At 41.8% G+C, this 19,291-nt stretch overlaps 1 protein-coding gene across 3 annotated transcripts; it reads right to left on the bottom strand.

Moving 5' to 3' along the window:
• Window positions 1-243: 243 nt before the first annotated feature.
• LOC136205498 (T-complex protein 1 subunit alpha-like) lies at window positions 244-19,030 on the bottom strand. Of its 3 annotated transcripts, XM_065996110.1 has the most exons (13): window positions 18,761-19,030; window positions 18,611-18,675; window positions 18,385-18,474; window positions 18,207-18,293; window positions 18,100-18,114; window positions 17,849-17,899; window positions 16,959-17,054; window positions 2,195-2,260; window positions 1,770-1,978; window positions 1,420-1,516; window positions 796-930; window positions 477-581; window positions 244-267 (listed from the first exon to the last, which is right to left on the bottom strand). In XM_065996110.1, the coding sequence occupies exons 1-13, from the start codon at window positions 18,831-18,833 to the stop codon at window positions 259-261; spliced, it is 1,098 nt and encodes a 365-aa protein (XP_065852182.1). In that variant the 5' UTR covers window positions 18,834-19,030; the 3' UTR covers window positions 244-258. The 3 variants fall into 3 exon arrangements, with proteins under 3 accessions (XP_065852182.1, XP_065852179.1, XP_065852180.1); XM_065996107.1 differs by lacking the exon at window positions 244-267 and having other exon boundaries at window positions 396-581; XM_065996108.1 differs by lacking the exons at window positions 244-267; window positions 18,100-18,114 and having other exon boundaries at window positions 396-581.
• Window positions 19,031-19,291: the final 261 nt, after the last annotated feature.

Here is a 19,291-nt window from a genome sequence, read left to right as displayed (position 1 = left end):
CCTCTTTAGCCCCTAGGTCGATTAAGATTTCCAAGCCAATGATCAAAGCTTCATACTCAGCTTGATTGTTCGTGCATTCGAAATCAAAGTTTACGGCTAGTATCGTCTTAGTCCCGGATGGGGCTGTGATGATCACTCCTGCTCCATTGGAACTATCTGTGCTCGAACCATTGAACTTTAACTGCCACGGCTCTTTATGTGTCAGATAGATTGGAAGTTCCGCCTCTTCGGGATATTGGAAACTGGTTGGGTGATCGGCTACAAAATCTGCAATTGCTTTCCCCTTTACTGAGGATTGTGGGAGATATGTTAAGGTGAACTCGGCCAATGCTAGTGACCTTTCTCCTACATTATATTTATATAAAACTATGGCATATAGCCCCAACTGTGGTTGCAAATCACTTTCAATTTTAAAGGTAGGAATTAATTTTGTCAACGACAACGATGCAAAAGTAAATCAGCAGTAGGAAACTTACCGTATTAGATTGAAGGGTCCTTTTAACAATGCACAAAGCATCATGCAGAGATCTGTCCATCTCGTCCAGCATATAGTCATTTGCACCTCTAAGAATTAAGGAAACCTAAGAATATGATAACTAAGTAAGGTGGCCACAAATGCCATACACATTGCACAACCAAAAATTTGATGAACCAATTATATTCCTCTTCATCTCGACTTTATCCAATTTTCAAATAAGTACAATAATACATCATACTAGTCTAGTAGTCTATCCATGTGCATATTAATATCAGCATTATTAAAATGCATGAAACACAAAGCGAATAATCACACACCGCACTAGTAGATTTTGTCCCTTTTATCATAATCACTTCATCATCAGCAATGCGCTCTTCGACAACTTCATCAGCAGATCCTAGAAATGAGGAATCAAAAGTTTCTTCACCTTCCATGTCAGCAAAAGTTGAAACCTACATACACATAAGAGCATAGCGCATCTTACTATTTCAATTAAAATATATTGACACGTGAATACGCTTAAAATTTAGGTTTTCAATTTTGTATTAAAGAAAAAAATCAATATATCATCCGCGCATCTTACTATTTCAATTAAATAGAACATAAAACAAAATGAGAGGAGAAGAGGAGCATTCCGAGATATTCAGGACTCCCGCATTTAAGAAGTCTTGAATTCAAGAAATACCAATAGCTTCTGTTCAGTTCACCTATCAATATTGTTCCATATGCTAAGGGAAAAAATGGAAGAAAAATAGAAGAAAAAAAGTCTAGCATTTTGACATTTTTACTCCACATTAAATATAGTATTACATTGTTTAAGCCACCACAGCAAATTAACAGAGACTGAACTCAACCAAATGATCATGCAGAGATACTTCCGAAAAAAGCAAATAGAATATTGGAAACAGCCAGAAACATATATATATAAGCGAGAGGCTTACCTTAAGAGCCATGTCATCGATTCCTTTTGTAGTTAAAACAACATTTGCTCCAGCTTTCAAGAGTTTCTCAATACGTTCTTTAGTCATATCAGCTTCTCTGTGAAGGCAAATGCATCAAAATAATCAGAGCGGAACCAAAAGCACAGCATATGATGTGACAACAGCAACCAAACACAAGGATGCCTGGGGAGTGGAAACAAATGAGAAATATGGCTATAGCATTCTTGACTATATAAAAATTCCACTATCATTGCTGCAGCAAATTTATTAACTGAAGGAACCAAATATCACAAATGGCAGAGGTGGCCCGGTTCTCATAAAAGTGTGTGGAGCTTAATATAGTCAGTCACCTTTCACGAATTTTCTCGAGCTCCCTGGGATCAGTGACTAGAACTTGTACACCAAGTTGCATCTTTGTCCTCTGAAGATTAAAATCAAGACAGGCAATTTTTGCAGGTGCAGGCATTCCTTGAGCAGCACGACCAGTATTCAGAGCATAACCATTCAACAGATAGCTATCTTTTGCACTTTTTCCATGAGCTTTCAAAATATTGATACTCTGAAAGATTAAACAGGAAACCTGGCATTAGAATTATCATAATGCAACACCAAGGGGCCATACCAATTAGATAAATTACTCTTACAACACATTTATACTGAGTTTGTAAACAGTTATGAAAAGATGGCTTCAAAAATAATAAGCAACATCAAGATTGCAAGAAAATCTGTTAGCAAAGGAGGAACTAAGAAAAACAGAACCAAAAGAACCACTAACTTTGATTGGATATCTCACTTCTCCTCGTTGGTTGGTCATCTTCACTGCTTGTACAGCATCCACAACCTATGGAAGTATATTAATGGTAAAAAAACAGAGTTTCTATATTTATAACTTATAAGCCTCGACAAAAGACCAGATTCAAACTATAAAGACCTAAAAACGACATATAATCATTCATGAGCAAATGAACTTGTTCAACAAAGAAATTCACAACAATTATTTTTGTTTATTTTCATCAAGAAACAAAACATCAATAGCACGGTGGAAAAATATGTTGTTGGCAGGACCATTATAGTATAGATATTAGAAGGAAAAAAAAAAAAAAGTTGCCCTAGGTCAAAAAAGAATTAATATTTTTTCAAACCTTTAGTCAATAGTTATACCAAAGATTTGAAAGCCCAAAACTGATCAAGTCAACTAATTTCAGAAAGAACAAAAATATGTGAAATGGCATTGTTATTTCAAAATAATGAGCAAGCATTTGTGTTAGCGATATTTTGCGAATATGCTAATTTCAACCTTGTCACGTGTGGTTAAGATGCGGGCGTGCCAGAGAAATTATTTCTCAAATATTAAAGTGGGTTAAGTTTATGGATTTGCGCGCCAAAACTTGAATTCTAAACGAAACGATTGGCGAGGGACGCAAGGATTGAAAAAGTCCCTCTTGGGTCTCTAGCGCCGTTATAGAAACTTTGCTAGATAAATTGTTTTATTTAAGCTAATGCGGGTAAATTGAAGACGAGAAAATAAAGGAATTTAAAGTACGAAATTGACACAAGATTTAGTGAAAAATTGATATTTTATTGATTGAATAATTGTTTGAAACATGAAATTGGAAATGAATTACAATTGAAAAACTTCTATACTAAACATATAGCTGATTCAATTGAAATGGAATAACAAATCAAATACGAGGAATTGAAATGCAATTACATAAAACTTGGAATTCAACAACAAACTCGGAGCCACAATAGCTATCTCGGATTGATGTTGAATTTTGGCGTCGGCGTGAGGTCCTTGGAGAGCTGCAATCGGTGGGGCCCGTACGGTATGTGCTTGGTGCAATGGCAAAACGTTGGTAGGCAAATGGGGCAGATTTAGACTTTAACTTCGGGAGCTTGGTTTGAGTGCTTAAGCATGCGGAATTGGGCTAGTAAATAGTGTAAATTAAACTTCAGAATATCAGGAACAACTTTGTATAAGGGACCGGAAGCTAAAACGGACTTTAAATAGACGTAATTGAGGATTGAAAATGATTGGATGAATCTGGAAAAATCTGGGCAGAATAGCTAAAAGAATTTGAGCTGGAAAGATCAGCGTGTAACTATAGTTTCTGGGCACGGAATTGGGAAATTAAAAACATTAGATTGAAATTCAAGACGTCAGGAACAACTTTGTCGAAGGGATCGAAGGCGAAAAATGATTTAAAATGGACGGAATCGGGCTTTGAAAACGATTGGACGAATCTGGAAAATTGATTTGGAAATGAAATTCTAATTTAAAATTGAGCAGAGTAACAGCTTAGGAATGCTAAATTGAATTGAGAAACTTGAAAGAAAGACTATTGGAACTTGAATTAGAACTAAAGAAAGCTTAAAAGAGAATCGAAGCTAAGAAAAACTGAAGAACAAAAGGAAAAACTTGAAGAACTTAAAGAACTTAGGAGCTAAGAACTTGAATCTAAGAACTAAAAAAGAGAGAGCATTGAAAGGGACCTTAGGAAGGGGATTGTGTTTGTGTTGAGTGTGAAAAATAAGGAAGGGGAGGGGGTCTATTTATAGTTTTTTAGAGTGGCATTTTGGTAAATAATCAGTGGTATTTTGGTAAATAATCACCAACTAACTTAACCAAACCCAACTAACTCTAATTAACTAATTTAACCTCCTCAAACTGCCGTTGACTGCTTCTGGACGAGACAACACGCCCCGAATATGCTCTGCTACGCCCTGCGTGTTGGCGGACATTAGGCCTAGTGCGTTTCATTGATGGTTTTCACGCGTGGCGTCTCTGGTGACGCGTCCTGCGTGAAGGATTACGCCCCGCGTCTTGTAGATACGCCCCGCGTCTTCAAGCCTCTGATCTTGGCATGCTCCGCGAATGCGTCTTACGCACGGCGTATTGGCACATACGTCCCGCGTGAGAAATTACGCCCTGCGTAAGGTGAAGGACGCGCTGCGCGTTTGCGTTTTGACGTTGATTTCTCCGGACGCCTTGTTTACGCGCTGCGTATTGAGGACACGCCCCGCGTGGTGCCGGATTTTCCCACGGGTTGAAGCTTAGCTTATACGTGTATTATTTCTAGAAAATATAAACTATATCCTAAAAACATAACCTAAGCATTAATATACATAAAAATAATTATTTTATTTTTCTGGGCTAACAATTGCCCCCCTCTTTTGTGCATAAATGAATTAGTGATAATAAAATTTATGTACAAAAGAAGTTTTATTAAATATTTTTCTTTTCAAAGATAATAGATAAAAGAATCCTGCAGGATTTTAGAATTTTGAATTCCTTAGAACTCTCTATCTTAAACCATCTACAACTCTTCTTTTTCTTTTTTCTTTTTTGCTATCTTTGTTTCTGCCATTTCCTTTTTTCCAAGCTCAAGGACACTCAGAATCAAGCCCTCAGTCTCTCAAGCATGGGTATGCAATCTACTTTTTTTTTCGCTTTTTTATGAGAAAATAGATTGAATTGGAATAAAAACATAAGAATTTTAGAATTGTTACATGGAGATGGAATCGTATTGCTGAAATTTGCATCTGTCTGTCACAGCTGCGAACTCGTATTCTGACACCATTCGCGATGATTCTCGCCTAGGCATAACCCTTGGCTTGCAGGAGGTAATTTTCATAACTTCATGATCATGTATTTGAAGGTAGCATCCCTAGGTTTTGACTGATTGTGTCTGCACTTTGTTTTCAGGACAGTGTCCTTACCATCAGCCCTGTTGCTATGAATAGCTCACCTTTGCCCCCTTATCCCATGAGTAGCGCTATCGAATTGGCCCTCCATAGGGAGACTTATCAATTCCCTGTGAATAGGAAAGGTCTGGTATTCCCTCGTTGCTACACTGGGTGGAATGACCTTATAGATCGCTTAGAACTGAGGTATGCAAGTGTTTGGGACCAGGTTGGCATCAGGGATTTCGTTCGTTTAACTCGTCATGAAATTACTCCTTGTGTGAATGTGCTTGAAGGAGTTTTGAATTTTTGGTCACCGTCATGCAATTCATTGATTCTCCCGCTGGGTCCGATGTCTATCACTTTACGTGATGTGGTTGCTTTGACGGGGTTGCCTATCATTGGAGAGGAAGTCCCAAGTTGTGTAGATACCCATGCATTCCCTGGAGTGCAAGCCATCTTATCTAAAGAGGCTGGGACGTATGCCAAGATAATTAAGAAGAAATTGGATAAGGCGGAGTTGGATGATGAGGATCATGTGCATTTCCTGTGGATGATGCTTAGCAATTATATTTTTGAGCCGTTGGGTCTTAGGCCTACCGCTGAAATATTGATTGTTGCTAAGGCTTTGGCTTCAGGCCGTCGTTTAGCTCTTGGCACCATGTTGTTAGCTTCAACCTTTCACCGTCTGGCTCTTACGGTTGAGGGTAGACCATTTGTAAAACCTCGGGGTGGCTTGTGGTTGTTACAGCTGTGGGTCTTCATCTACTTCCCTCATTTGGCTACCGTTTCATCAGTGGGGGTTTCAGATCATCTTGGTGTAGACCTTTGCTATAGCTCTTCGAGTTTGGCTGTTGGTGTGGTCGTGAGATTTCTTCGTACTTTAGTGCCATCTCCTCACAATGAGCTGTTTCTCTTTTGGAATAAGAGTAATTCCTGTCTACCATCCTGGGCGCTTTCTTACTTGTCTGCTGCCCCCCATGAAGGTACTGAATGGTGGATGATGGTGTGTGCAACACGTCGGTTACACCATGGGGTGAACCGAACTAGAACCTCTAGGTCATCGAATCCTGGTCTGACTTTGTATGCACCTTGCCTTTGGGCACGTCAATTAGGATTTTTCAATCTATTCCAGGGTCACTCCCATTACCTACCTCCTCTCAGCGATACGGGGCTAGTGATGAAGATATAGCCGCTGCGGTTCTGGACGCGGGATACGATCAGGGACCACTTTTGCTTGGGTCGGATCGACCTTCGTTTGATGCTTGGTGGGATATCGTTTTTCAGCAGTGTGTTCCACCCATTGGTGAGCTCTTTTTATTTTGTTTGTATATTTTGTATACATATATATTTAGAACCCTATCTCTTGATGATAGCTCAGCTGAGGTGGACATAACTCCATTGCAACTTCCAGCACGAACACATCTTCCTTCTGCCTCTTCTTTAAACCGATTGATTGCTGCACCATTGTCTCAGGTTTGTATGATTTGTGACTCCGTTATTTTATGAACTATGTTTGGGATGCTTGAGTCATATTGATTGATTGAAATGTCCTTTGTGAAAATGATAGGAATCAGCTCTAGTGCGTCCTCCATTAGTTCCTGTCGGCCTTAAGGCTGATAATCCTTTTGCTGGTTTGGATTTTTCATTTTTGAAAGGACCGTCTAACACCGTAGCTGACTCATCTCTGCCTATCGATGGTTCTTTGAGTGATGCTCGTGCCAATCTCAGTAAGCTTGTCGCCTCTCCTCTTGACTCTTGGACTCCGACCCGTGTTGAAAGAGCTATGATTGATTTTGACCTCATGATGGGTGTGTGTGCTCATCCCTTCAAGACTGAGCCATTAAAATCCGCCAAGAACCACGTATTATTTTGCTATCAGTCCTATGTTACTGAGAAAAACGTGGCAGCAGGTCTCGCAGCTCGAGTTAGATCGAATATGGCAGAGTTAGAGGCCTACAGCAAGAAGTTTAATGCTCTGGTTGATGCTGAAGAAGCGGATAGGCAACGGTTAGTCAAAATTGCAGCTGTAGAGGAGCGGCTTGCGGCATTGGAGAAGGAGGTGGCTGAGGCTCGAGCGTTTAAGGAGGATATGGTTAGAGCTAGCTCCGGGTTTAGGGCTTGTTTCCCGCGGATGGAGGAAGAGCTGGGACGTGAGAAAGATCGATTGGCCAATCATTACGATGAAATGTTGGCATGGCATCGGCAGAGTGAGCAACATAAAGAGGCTGCCTCCAAACTTTGCGAGTCTTGGGCAAAATACCCGAAGCCTGATTTTTGTTTGTTTCCGTGAGGCATGTTCATGGGTTGCCCGTATTTTCCCTCTTTATTTTGATTCTTTCATTTATTTGTTTTGTGAGTTGATTGCCATTTGAACATTTGCTAAGTCCTCCATATATTCTTTTTTGGTTATGGCATATTTATTCTTTTATTGACGACCCTTTATAGTACTCGAAAAGACAATATACAAATGACCAGAAAAATTGTAAATGCCCAGAAAAAGAGTGCTTACGCCCTGCGTGTACCTGGTCACGCCCCGTGTATTCATGTTCCTGACCCTGGTGTGTATAGTCGTTGATGACTACGCGTGGCGTCTTTGGCGTTACGCCCCGCGTGGTCGAGCCTCTGGAGTGTATCTTTTATGTATGTCTTCGTACAAGTCCTGCGTATAGGGGAAACGTCTTGCGTGTTTGGCATACGCCCCGCGTAATAGAATACACGCTCCGCGTGTTCGTGCTCCTAGAGCCTTTCTTTTACACACGTCTGGTACACGCCCCGCGTATCAGGGTACACGCCCCGCGTGTTCGTGCTCCTGGAGTGTATCTTTTGTGCATGATTGGTTTACGCCGCGCGTGAAGTAAGAACGCCCCGCGTATTTGTGTTCCTGACCCTGAAGCGTTTTATTGATGCGTTTCACGCGTGGTGTCTTTGGCATCGCGCCTTGCGTAGGGAGGTACGCCCCGCGTGCTCTCGAATACGCCCCGCGTGTTGGTGCTTCTGAACCTGAAATGTTTTATCGGTGTATGTCACGCGCGGCGTCTTTGGTGTCACGCCCCGCGTAGTCGTGCCTCTTCTACGTCTTGCGGGCTGGTTGCTACATCAATTACGTCCCACATACTTTGGAAATATTTCTTCAAGTATTTGCCGCTGATGTATCTCCTGTGTGGTTCTCCGCCCAAGCTCTTTAACCAATACGCATTCCCGGGAAGCACTTTGTGGATTTGGAATGGTCCTTCCTAGTTGGGCGACCACTTTCCAAGCTCACGGTCTTTCGTCCCAATTGGTAGGATTAACTTCCACACTAGTTCGCCTTCTCTGAAGCTTTTCTTTTTGACTTTCCTGTTGTACACGTCTTCCACTTTCTTCTTTTGGATCATCATACAATCGAGCGCTTTCTGCCTTTCATAGTCCAAATCTTCTAGTTCCATGGTCATGGCTTGTACGTAATTGTCTGGCTCCAAGTCATTCTGACGCATTACTTGTAATGAAGGCACGATGACTTCTAATGGTATTACTGCATCATGACCAAATGTTAGAAAAAATGGACTAACTCCGGTCGCTCGTGTCTTAGACGTTCGCATGGCCCACAGTGTTTCTGAGAGGACTTTGTGCCATTCTCTAGGATTGTCTTCTAGCATCTTTTCTAAGATTTGGATCAGGATCTTGTTGGACGCCTCAGCTTGACCATTCGCTTGTGCATAAAATGGGGTAGAGTGAATCAACTTAATCCCGTACTCTTCAACGAACTCGTTCATATCTTCGCCTGTGAACATGGTCCCCTGATCCGTGGTGATGGATTCTGGGATTCTGAATCTATGAATCAAGTTCTCTTTGATGAACCGTATCACTTGTGTTTGGCCAACTTGTTTCATTGGTGCTGCTTCCACCCATTTGGAAAAGTAATCTGTGGCAACTATGATGAAACAATGGCCTTTTGATGAAGCTGGGAATATTTTCCCTATTAGATCAATAGCCCACCCTCTAAATGGCCACGGCTTCACTACTGAGTGTAATTCTTCTGACGGGACTCGTTGGATTTGGCCATACAGTTGACACTTCTTGCAACCCTTCGCATATGTGATGCAATCGCGCAGGATCGTTGGCCAGAAGTATCCATGGCGATTGATAAGCCATCGCATTCTCCTTCCGGATTGGTGAGCTCCGCATATGCCTTCATGGACTTGCTTCATGACTTCCATTGCTTTTGGGAAGCCGAGACATTTGAGTAGCATTCCGTCGTAGCTCTTACGGTATAAATCACCTGCCATCAACATGTAATTTCGAGATTGAATGCTCAATGAATATTTTACTTTTTTGGATGGGTCATTGAGGTAGTCAGTAAAGGGTTTCCTCCAATCCTGAGCTAAGTTGATGTCGATGTCGAACAATTCAAACTGGACACCTCTGTCTGCCACGGATGGATGACCTTGTCTTCTAATGATGACGACCTTGTATGCTGTTTCTTTGGAGATCTTCATTCCTGAAGCGATTTGGGCTAACTCGTCGGCTTCCCAATTGTCATTTCTTGGAATATGCTCCAAACTAACCTCATCAAACATTTCCAGAAGTTGAATTGCAAACGCGAAATAAGGTAGCAAGGATAAACTTGAGCATTTATATTCTCCTGTTAGGTGTCGTATGACCAACTGTGAATCGCCGAAAATCTTGACCTCTTTCGCTCCTAGGTCTCTCAAGATTTTTAAGCCGATGATTAGAGCTTCATACTCAGCCTGGTTGTTTGTGCACTCAAAATCCAAGTTTAACGCTAATATTGTCTTAGTTCCGGATGGAGCTGTGATGATTACTCCTGCTCCGTTGGAACTGTCTGTGCTTGAACCATCGAACTTCAACTGCCATGGTTCTTTGTGCGTCATATAAATTGGAAGTTCTGCTTCCTCGGGATATTGAAAGTTGGTTGGGTGGTCGGCCACAAAATCTGCGATTGCTTTTCCTTTTATCGAGGATTGCGGGAGATACACCAAAGTGAACTCGGCCAATGCTAGTGACCATTTTCCTATTCTTCCTGAGAGGATAGGCTGGTTTAGCATGTATTTGACCAAGTCGGTGCTAGCGATCACGTAAACTCTTGCTTTGAGTAAATAATGCCTCAACTTTGTGCAAGCGAAGTAAAGGGCCAAGCATGTCTTCTCGACTGGGCTGTATCTTGTCTCCGCCGATAGCAAGGTTCGACTTAGATAGTAGATGGCTTGTTCATGACGGTTTGCGTTGTCTTGGGCGAGCGAGCAAGCATCCAATTGACTCGTCGGTCGCTGATATATAGAGCTTGAGTGGAGTATCCTCCCTTGGTGGCATCAACACAGGTGGATTACTCAAGTAGGTTTTGATCTCTTCGAATGCCGTTTGATGCTTGTCGTCCCACTTGAAGCTTTCTTCGTCTTTGAGTCTTAACAGATTTGAGAATGCTCTGGACTTTCCAGCCAAGTTTGATATGAATCGTCTCAAGTAGTTTACTTGGCCCAAGAACCGTTGCAACTCCTTCTTGTTCTTCGGAGGTTGAGCTTCTTTGATTGCTTTCGCCTTATTGTCGTCAATCTCGATCCCTCTTTGGTGGACCAAGAATCCGAGAAAGTTCCCTGCTTTGACCCCGAAAGCGCACTTCAGAGGATTGAGTTTTAAATTGTACTTACGCATCCGCTCGAAACTCTTCCTCAAATGGCCGACGTGTTCTGCCTCTCGCTTGGATTTGATAACGATGTCGTCCACATATACCTCCATAGAGGTGCCGAGTAAATCGTGAAATATGGCATTCATTGCTCTTTGGTATGTGGCGCCGGCATTCTTTAAACCGAACGGCATGATGACCCATTCGAACGTGCCGATCGATCCTGGGCATCGAAACGCAGTTTTTGCAATGTCTTCTTCGGCAATGGGGATTTGGTTATACCCCGCATAGCAATCGCAAAGAGATATTAATTCATTTTTGGACACAGCGTCTACTAGCATATCGGCGATAGGCATCACATAGATGTCTTTTGGCGTAGCTAGATTTAGATCGCGGAAATCTACGCATACGCATAATTTACCGTTCTTTTTTACTACGGGCACGACGTTCGATAGCCACTCCGCGTATTTTGCCGGTCTGATGAACTTGGCTTTGAACAGCTTTTCTATTTCTTCCTTCACCTTGCCTTCAACCTCTTTGCTCATCCTTCTTGTTGGTTGCTTGAAGGGTTTGAACTTCGGTTTGATTGGCAACCTATGTTCCACCACGTCTTTGCTTAATCCGGGCATTTCGTCGTAATTCCACGCGAAACAGTCTTTGAACTCTCGTAGCAAAACGATGATAGCTTCCTTTAACGTTGGGCGTAGCAGGCTGCTGATAAATGTAACCCGCGGTTCCTCTTCTGTCCCTAGGTTCACTTCGTCCAGAGGATCGACTGCCATGGAACCTTCATCTTCTAACTTCGGGTTCGCCCTTTTCAGACCTTGTAACTGGATTTCTTCTCTTTGAGGATCTAGTTCTGCTACTCCTTTGGGTACTTTGATTTCTGAGACCCTCATGTCATTCTCCTGGTATAGTTTCTCCGCTAGTTGTTGTGCATTCAGTTTTGATATAGCGACTGAAGCCACCGCTTCTTTTCCGGATGTTGTCTTGATCATGGAATTTCTTCAATTATTGGTTCATCACGGAATGGCCTTCGGCGGGGCACGATTGCCGTTGGCCTTAGGATGTTCTTGATTTCTTCGCCACATGATTGCTCTTTGTACTTGGATCCTACTCGGATTGGGCCTACAGATTCCTCGTATAGTCTCGCCTCGACCACATCTGAGTAGGTTTCGAATGGCTTCTCGTTTGCCCGGATGACTTCCACCTCGTCTCCCTTCCAAAACAGGAGAAGTTGGTGCAAAGACGACGGGATGCATGAGTTGGAGTGAATCCAATCTCTCCCTAACAGTGCCTGATAACTCGCGGTTGAATTTACCACGAAGAAAGCGGCCATGGCGGTATGAGAGCCAACGGTGAGTTCCAATGGTAGGACGCCGTATGTTTTTGCAATTTCTCCCGTGAAGGCTGAAACTGACACCTCTGATGAGATTATATCTTCCTCTGATTTCCCTAAGGCTAGGACCATCTTCATTGGCATGATGTTAACGGCTGATCCATTGTCGATGAGCACCCTGGAAATTGGTTTGCCATCTACATGAGCCTTGACGTATAGAGGTTTGATATGGCGAGTCATCCTCGGAGTGGGTTTGTCAAAGTAAACTCTCTTCATGCCCTCTTCGCTTGATTCCTTCGGTGTTGCGTCTTCTTGCTCCTTGTACTTGGATTTGGGGATTTCCTTCCTAATACCGTCGCTTCTAAAGTCTGAAGGTAAGATTAAAGAGGTAGCTGCACAATCTATCCGTATGACGAAATCTCCAACCCGGATCTGGAGGTTCTTCTCTTGGGTTTTTCCTCCTCTTTTTGCATCATTGGAGTTGACGCTGGATGACTCCTTTTGACTATTTCTCTTTTCTGCCTCTCTTTTCCTTAATCTTCTATTTGCATTCCTGGAAAGAGGCCTTGGGAATTTCTTGTGGCAATTTAATTGCCATTGATTGAGGGGTGACGTGCTCGAGGGTGTCACGAAACGTGGCCGTTGTCGTTGCACGTCTCTTTTCTTTGCATTTCGCGACTGCTTTGAGCTGTCCTCCGACTTAGATGGCGTCGCTTTTGGTACCCATACTTGTCGGGTTTTCACGTCGCCTTGTTGCTTTCCTTTGCCCCCCCACACTAGTGAAGTGGCATTGACCATGTTGGCTACTGGGAATGGGTCCTCGTCAATCAGCATGCTTTCTTTCTTTTCTGGGAATTGGAGTATCCCGCGGTTAATCCTATCCTGCACGGTATTTCTAAAACCAAAACATGCTTGAGTGTTGTGGCTCCAGTTGTCATGATACTTACAGTAGTCTCGTCCGCGTATTTCCTCTTTCGATGGGATCACATGTCTAGGAGGCAGCGTGATGAATTGTTCCTTTAGCAGGTAGTCGAAGATCTCTTCTGTCTTCGAGACGTCAAACGTATATTGGGTGGTTGGGATCCTCTTGACCACTTCCGGTGCTTTGGGATTTTTTAACAACACAGGACATGTTCGAGATCCGGTGTTTGTTAAGTCGGCAATGGCTACCTCATGCGTTTGTACCTCCCCTTGGTAACTTCCCACAGAGTTCTTGCGTCGATGATCTTCCTTCATCAACTCCTCATACTCTGAAACCTTGGCCACCAACTCATAGTAGTCGCGGAAATCTATCCCCTGAAATTTCTTCCGGTTTTCGAATTCCAACCCACGTTGGGCAATCTTCACGAACTCGACCTCGGGGATGTTGATTCGAAAACGATGTCGCATCTTTTTGAATCGGTTGATAAAATTTTCAACTGGTTCACCATGCCGCTGTGTCATTCGGGACAGCTCCGCAACACAGACCTCGGGCTCTGTCCGATAGAACTGGTTGTGGAACAGTCTTTCCATTTGTTCCCACCCAAGAATGGATCCGGATGGTAAGGTGGTGTACCAAGAGAAAGCTGGTCCCGTTAGTGAACCTGGGAATAGCCGCAAGCGCAACATGTCGAAGTTTGGGTCTATGCTCAAACCGCTGCACTGAAAGGTGAAGCGTGCCACGTGCTCCATGGTGGATTGCCCTTGTTCCCCTGAAAATAAAGTGAAATCAGGCACTCTAAAATTGTGGGGAAACGGGTATAACTGATCATAGTGTCGTGGATAGGGTTTCTGGAATTCGGGCCGGTATACTTCCCTCACGGCTGGCCCATAGATCTCTTGGACGATGTTTCTTATGCGTTGGGCCTCTCCCAAGTTGTTGGCGGTGGTGGGCTCCATGCGTGTATTCGTCGTCCGTTGTGGGTGAAAGTTGGCTTGTCTCACATTGCCCCCCACATTACGAGCATAGCTTTCCTCGTAATGTTCGGCATGGTTGCTAGGTCCTGTATGAGATCTAAATTGTTGTTGAGGTGGCGGGACTTGAGTAGGTTCTGGGCTGATCCTGTCACCGCGCTCATTGAACCTGAGATTCTCTTCTCGAGCTGGTGGCGGGGTATACCTTTCCCCAGCTCCTGATGTCAGTGTTTTCTTCCCGCAATCTCCTGGTCCTTGAGATGTCGACCTTTGTGTGAACAACTCGGCGCACTTTTTCGGGATTTTACTGATCTCTCCGGTTAAATCAACGATCCTTTCCTCGAGAGCCGATCCCTTGTTGGAATTGTTTGCCACCTTGTTGTTGGCTTGCATTGCCTTGCATATGTCCTCATGACTTTCCTTCATGGATTGTGAAAACCCGCGTAGGAATTGGTCGATTTGGTTTTCTAGTTTCGTAAAAAAGGGTGTTAGGTCGAATGAGGGTGAGCCTTGAGGTGGTTGTTGGTTTGCACCTCCGCTATTGTTCATGGTCTCAGCAGCACCGCCTTCAGGCATACCAGGTTCGTTGCTCTGGTCCCGGTTCTGATTTTGACTCTCTTCGGAGTCCGATGGGATGGGATCCTTCCCCGTGTTCTTCCTAGGAGGCATTCTTCGTGAATACTTATAGGTAAAAATTATGAAATCAAGTTAGTAATCTGATATTGAAAGAGAAAGAACAAGAAAATAAACAAATGACATAAAAGCAAAGCATGAAAAATAAATGTGATATGAAAAAAGTTAAATAGGCACAAAAACGGGTTCTAAAGGTCCAAAAAATAATAAATTGTGTAAAAAGAAAGTTTTTAGGTTCTATATGCAATTTTTGGTAGCCTAAAAAAAACGTCCCACTGGGCGTGCCAAAAATTGTTAGCGATATTTTGCGAATATGCTAATTCCAACCTTGTCACGTGTGGTTAAGGTGCGGACGTGCCAGAGAAATTATTTCTCAAATATTAAAGTGGGTTAAGTTTATGGATTTGCGCGCCAAAACTTGAATTCTAAACGAAACGATTGGCGAGGGACGCAAGGATTGAAAAAGTCCCTCTTGGGTCTCTAACGCCGTTATAGAAACTTTGCTAGATAAATTGTTTTATTTAAGCTAATGCGGGTAAATTGAAGACGAGAAAATAAAGGAATTTAAAGTACGAAATTGACACAAGATTTAGTGAAAAATTGATATTTTATTGATTGAATAATTGTTTGAAACATGAAATTAGAAATGAATTACAATTGGAAATTTTCTATACTAAACATATAGCTGATTCAATTGAAATGGAATAACAAATCAAATACGAGGAATTGAAATGCAATTAAATAAAACTTGGAATTCAACAACAAACTCGGAGCCACAATAGCTATCTCGGATTGATGTTGAATTTTGGCATCGGCATGAGGTCCTTGGAGAGCTGTAATCGGTCGGGCCCGTACGGTATGTGCTTGGTGCAATGGCAAAACGTTGGTAGGCAAATGGGGCAGATTTAGACTTTAACTTCGGGAGCTTGGTTTGAGTGCTTAAGAATGCGGAATTGGGCTTGTAAATAGTGTAAATTAAACTTCAGAATGTCAGGAACAACTTTGTATAAGGGACCGGAAGCTAAAACGGACTTTAAATAGACGTAATTGAGGATTGAAAATGACTGGATGAATCTGGAAAAATCTGGGCAGAATAGCTAAAAGAATTTGAGCTGGAAAGATCAGCATGTAACTATAGTTTCTGGGCACGGAATTGGGAAATTAAAAACACTAGATTGAAATTCAAGACGTCAGGAACAACTTTGTCGAAGGGATCGAAGGCGAAAAATGATTTAAAATGGACGGAATCGGGCTTTGAAAACGATTGGACGAATCTGGAAAATTGATTTGGAAATGAAATTCTAATTTAAAATTGAGCAGAGTAACAGCTTAGGAATGCTAAATTGAATTGAGAAACTTGAAAGAAAGACTATTGGAACTTGAATTAGAACTAAAGAAAGCTTAAAAGAGAATCGAAGCTAAGAAAAACTGAAGAACAAAAGGAAAAACTTGAAGAACTTAAAGAACTTAGGAGCTAAGAACTTGAATCTAAGAACTAAAAAAGAGAGAGCATTGAAAGGGACCTTAGGAAGGGGATTGTGTTTGTGTTGAGTGTGAAAAATAAGGAAGGGGAGGGGGTCTATTTATAGTTTTTTAGAGTGGCATTTTGGTAAATAATCAGTGGTATTTTGGTAAATAATCACCAACTAACTTAACCAAACCCAACTAACTCTAATTAACTAACTTAACCTCCTCAAACTGCCGTTGACTGCTTCTGGACGAGACGACACGCCCCGCGTATGCTCTGCTACGCCCTGCGTGTTGGCGGACATTAGGCCTAGTGCGTTTCATTGATGGTTTTCACGCGTGGTGTCTCTGGTGACGCGTCCTGCGTGAAGGATTACGCCCCGCGTCTTGTAGATATGCCCCGCGTCTTCAAGCCTCTGATCTTGGCATGCTCCGCGAATGCGTCTTACGCACGGCGTATTGGCACATACGTCCCGCGTGAGAAATTACGCCCTGCGTAAGGTGAAGGACGCGCTGCGCGTTTGCGTTTTGACGTTGATTTCTCCGGACGCCTTGCTTACGCGCTGCGTATTGAGGACACGCCCCGCGTGGTGCCGGATTTTCCCACGGGTTGAAGCTTAGCTTATATGTGGATTATTTTTAGAAAATATAAACTATATCCTAAAAACATAACCTAAGTATTTATATACATAAAAATAATTATTTTATTTTTCTGGTCAGGGGATCCCTATGGTATGTATCTATCCTCTGCTTTCTTTCTCTCGGTATGGTTCACGCGAAACATTCTTAGAAAAGAGGAGCTTGGTCTTTTGCTTATTGACTTTCTGCCCATTGTAACAATCAGCCGATAAATCCATTGACTAAAATAATATTCTAATTAGTTAGTGAAACAAAGCATACTAGATTTGCGAAAAAATCACTGTCATCCGATATCAACTTCGAGGACATGCTTGTCTTGGCACAGTTAACCAAAGAGTCTTTTCCAAGCTTTTCCACCTATGACAAATTAAATACACAAATTAATAATATTATATTTACAACAAACTAGGTAATGTATTGCTGTAGTACCAATAAATTAAACTACGAAGCGTGCGATAATTACCAACAGCGTACACAAGCTTTTATGTTTCAAACATGTACCAACTTCCACTTTTGAACACTGTTCTTAGAATCGTACAAGTCGCCCGAATCGGTGGTGAATCGGCCAACGATGCTGGCTATTCATGTTAACATACAGAGAATTTTATTTTATTTTAAATGGAGTCAAACTCAAATCTGGCCAAACTAAAAAGGAATTTAAGAAAACTAGGAGACTCTATTGGAATTTGGAACCAATAGGAAACAAAAGTGTATTAATTATTGTTCTATGATGCGTGTTGAGTAGGACCAAGAAATTTGAAGTATGGTAGAAAGGACAAGGAGAAAGGCCATACTCTTGAAGATGAGGAGATTGAAGATTTAACATTGGATAATAGTGGAGAAAAGGAATTGGAAAGCGTGGTTATGGAAGAAGAAGATGATGACGATTCTCTTGATGATGAAGAATGCTTTGTCAATTAGTTTTATTCGGATTCCATTAGATTTGAATTTCAATCTAACTGCTTGGTTGATAACTTGATATAATTTCTATTTTGACATTAAAATTGCATTTTTAGACTAATATTTAAAGTTAAACATGGTTAATATTTTGAAGCAACACAGTTTTTAAGTACCACAGCAATAGCTTCTAATAATAACCTGTGTATCTAATTATCAGAAGTACATAGGTAATAAACTCAATGAAGCCTTACCTTCACAGCCAATTTTTCTTCAACATATTTACAAGCTTCTCTCATAGCAAGCTGACAACAAACAAAAGCAATTCCATGAGCTAAATCAATTAGAAAAAAAAAACAGTGGTAAGACATCCTACTCTTTCTTTAATGCTCGTATATACTTGCAACCTACAGGATTATTTAACACACAGAGGAATAAAGAATGAAAGAATCAAACTCGCTCTATATCCACTCATTATTAATGTTAGGTGAATCTTATTCCTCACCAGATCATTTGCTCTCTGCAAAAGAATTGATTCAATTAGTAATTACTACTCCCTTAAGAAACTCTAGAAGTAGTCCTAACACCAAAAACAACATAACCTGTAATTACCTTGAGAAACTCAGCAGCGACAATAACAACAGAAGTTGTTCCGTCTCCAATTTCTCGGTCTTGAAGCTCTGCCAACTCTACAAGCACCTAAATACCTCGAATGAAAAATGTCAATGAGCACAAGCAAATAAAAGCATAAACAAGTAAATACTTCAAGGGCAGTGAAAAATATATCCACCTTGGCAGCTGGGTGTTCTACTTCCAACATCTTCAAAATTGTGGCACCATCATTGGTAATTGTTACATCACCAATATCATCTACTAGCATCTGCAACAAGTAGATGATATAAATCAGATGCTTCATTTATTGAAGACACAAGGCCTGAAGAACAAAAATCAAAATACTGATTCTAATACAAGCTGGTCAGTAAGCACCGTCTTAAAAAAAAAAGAAGAAATGATACCTTGTCGAGCCCAACGGGACCAAGTGAAGATTTGACAATGTTGGCCACAGCTTGACAAGCAACCACTAATACATCATTAACACGAAACAGTTACTTCAGAGCACAAAATCAACAGGTAGAGAATGATTTAGTAGTAAAAAGAGAGAGAACCGTTTTGGGTGCGAACATCTTGGCCAGTTTGCCGGTCACCGAGAATGTCAGGAGTCTGACCAGAGAACGCCATTTGAACAGGTGAAGAAAAGAAAACGAAGAGGAAGAGAAAGAGAAATGATTAATGAAATCGATTTAGTTTGTTGAGAAGGCGGTTGAGGGGCGGCGGTCGGTGGTTGAGGAGGGGCTGCTAGTTGAGGGGCGGGATTTGTGTGAGGAGATGAGAGGCGGGATTTGTGATCCTGTTTGTGATTCACAATTTGCGAAGGAGGGAGGCGTAGGGTTAGATAATTAAGTTTAGGGAAAATTACAAATCTAGGTCAAATGGGAGGCCCAATTACATATTTAATCCATTTACTCAACCCACTATATCTAGACTGTTTTTATGTGACTTTCCCATAATACCCTCAATATTTACGCGCGTCTCTTTTTCTCTACTTCGCAGATTCGACCATATGTGAACCTTGCGAAGCTAATGTTTTAGGAGACTTGATGAATTTAATTCGCATATGCGAAGCGTTGATGTGGTTT

This window comes from Euphorbia lathyris, chromosome 9, assembly GCF_963576675.1.
Source record: "Euphorbia lathyris chromosome 9, ddEupLath1.1, whole genome shotgun sequence".
Classification (NCBI taxonomy): domain Eukaryota; kingdom Viridiplantae; phylum Streptophyta; class Magnoliopsida; order Malpighiales; family Euphorbiaceae; genus Euphorbia; species Euphorbia lathyris.
This window is presented reverse-complemented; position numbering and strand designations above follow the sequence as displayed.

Bases quoted from the DNA above. Each gene is read 5' to 3' on its own strand.
- LOC136205498 (XM_065996107.1), bottom strand. From the start codon at position 18,833: ATGGCGTTCTCTGGTCAGACTCCTGACATTCTCGGTGACCGGCAAACT. The intron at 18,475-18,610 runs GTATCATTTCTT...TACTTGTTGCAG, and splicing joins GTCCCGTTGGGCTCGACAAG to ATGCTAGTAGATGATATTGG. The intron at 1,517-1,769 runs GTGACTGACTAT...TTGCCTTCACAG, and splicing joins CTCGAGAAAATTCGTGAAAG to AGAAGCTGATATGACTAAAG.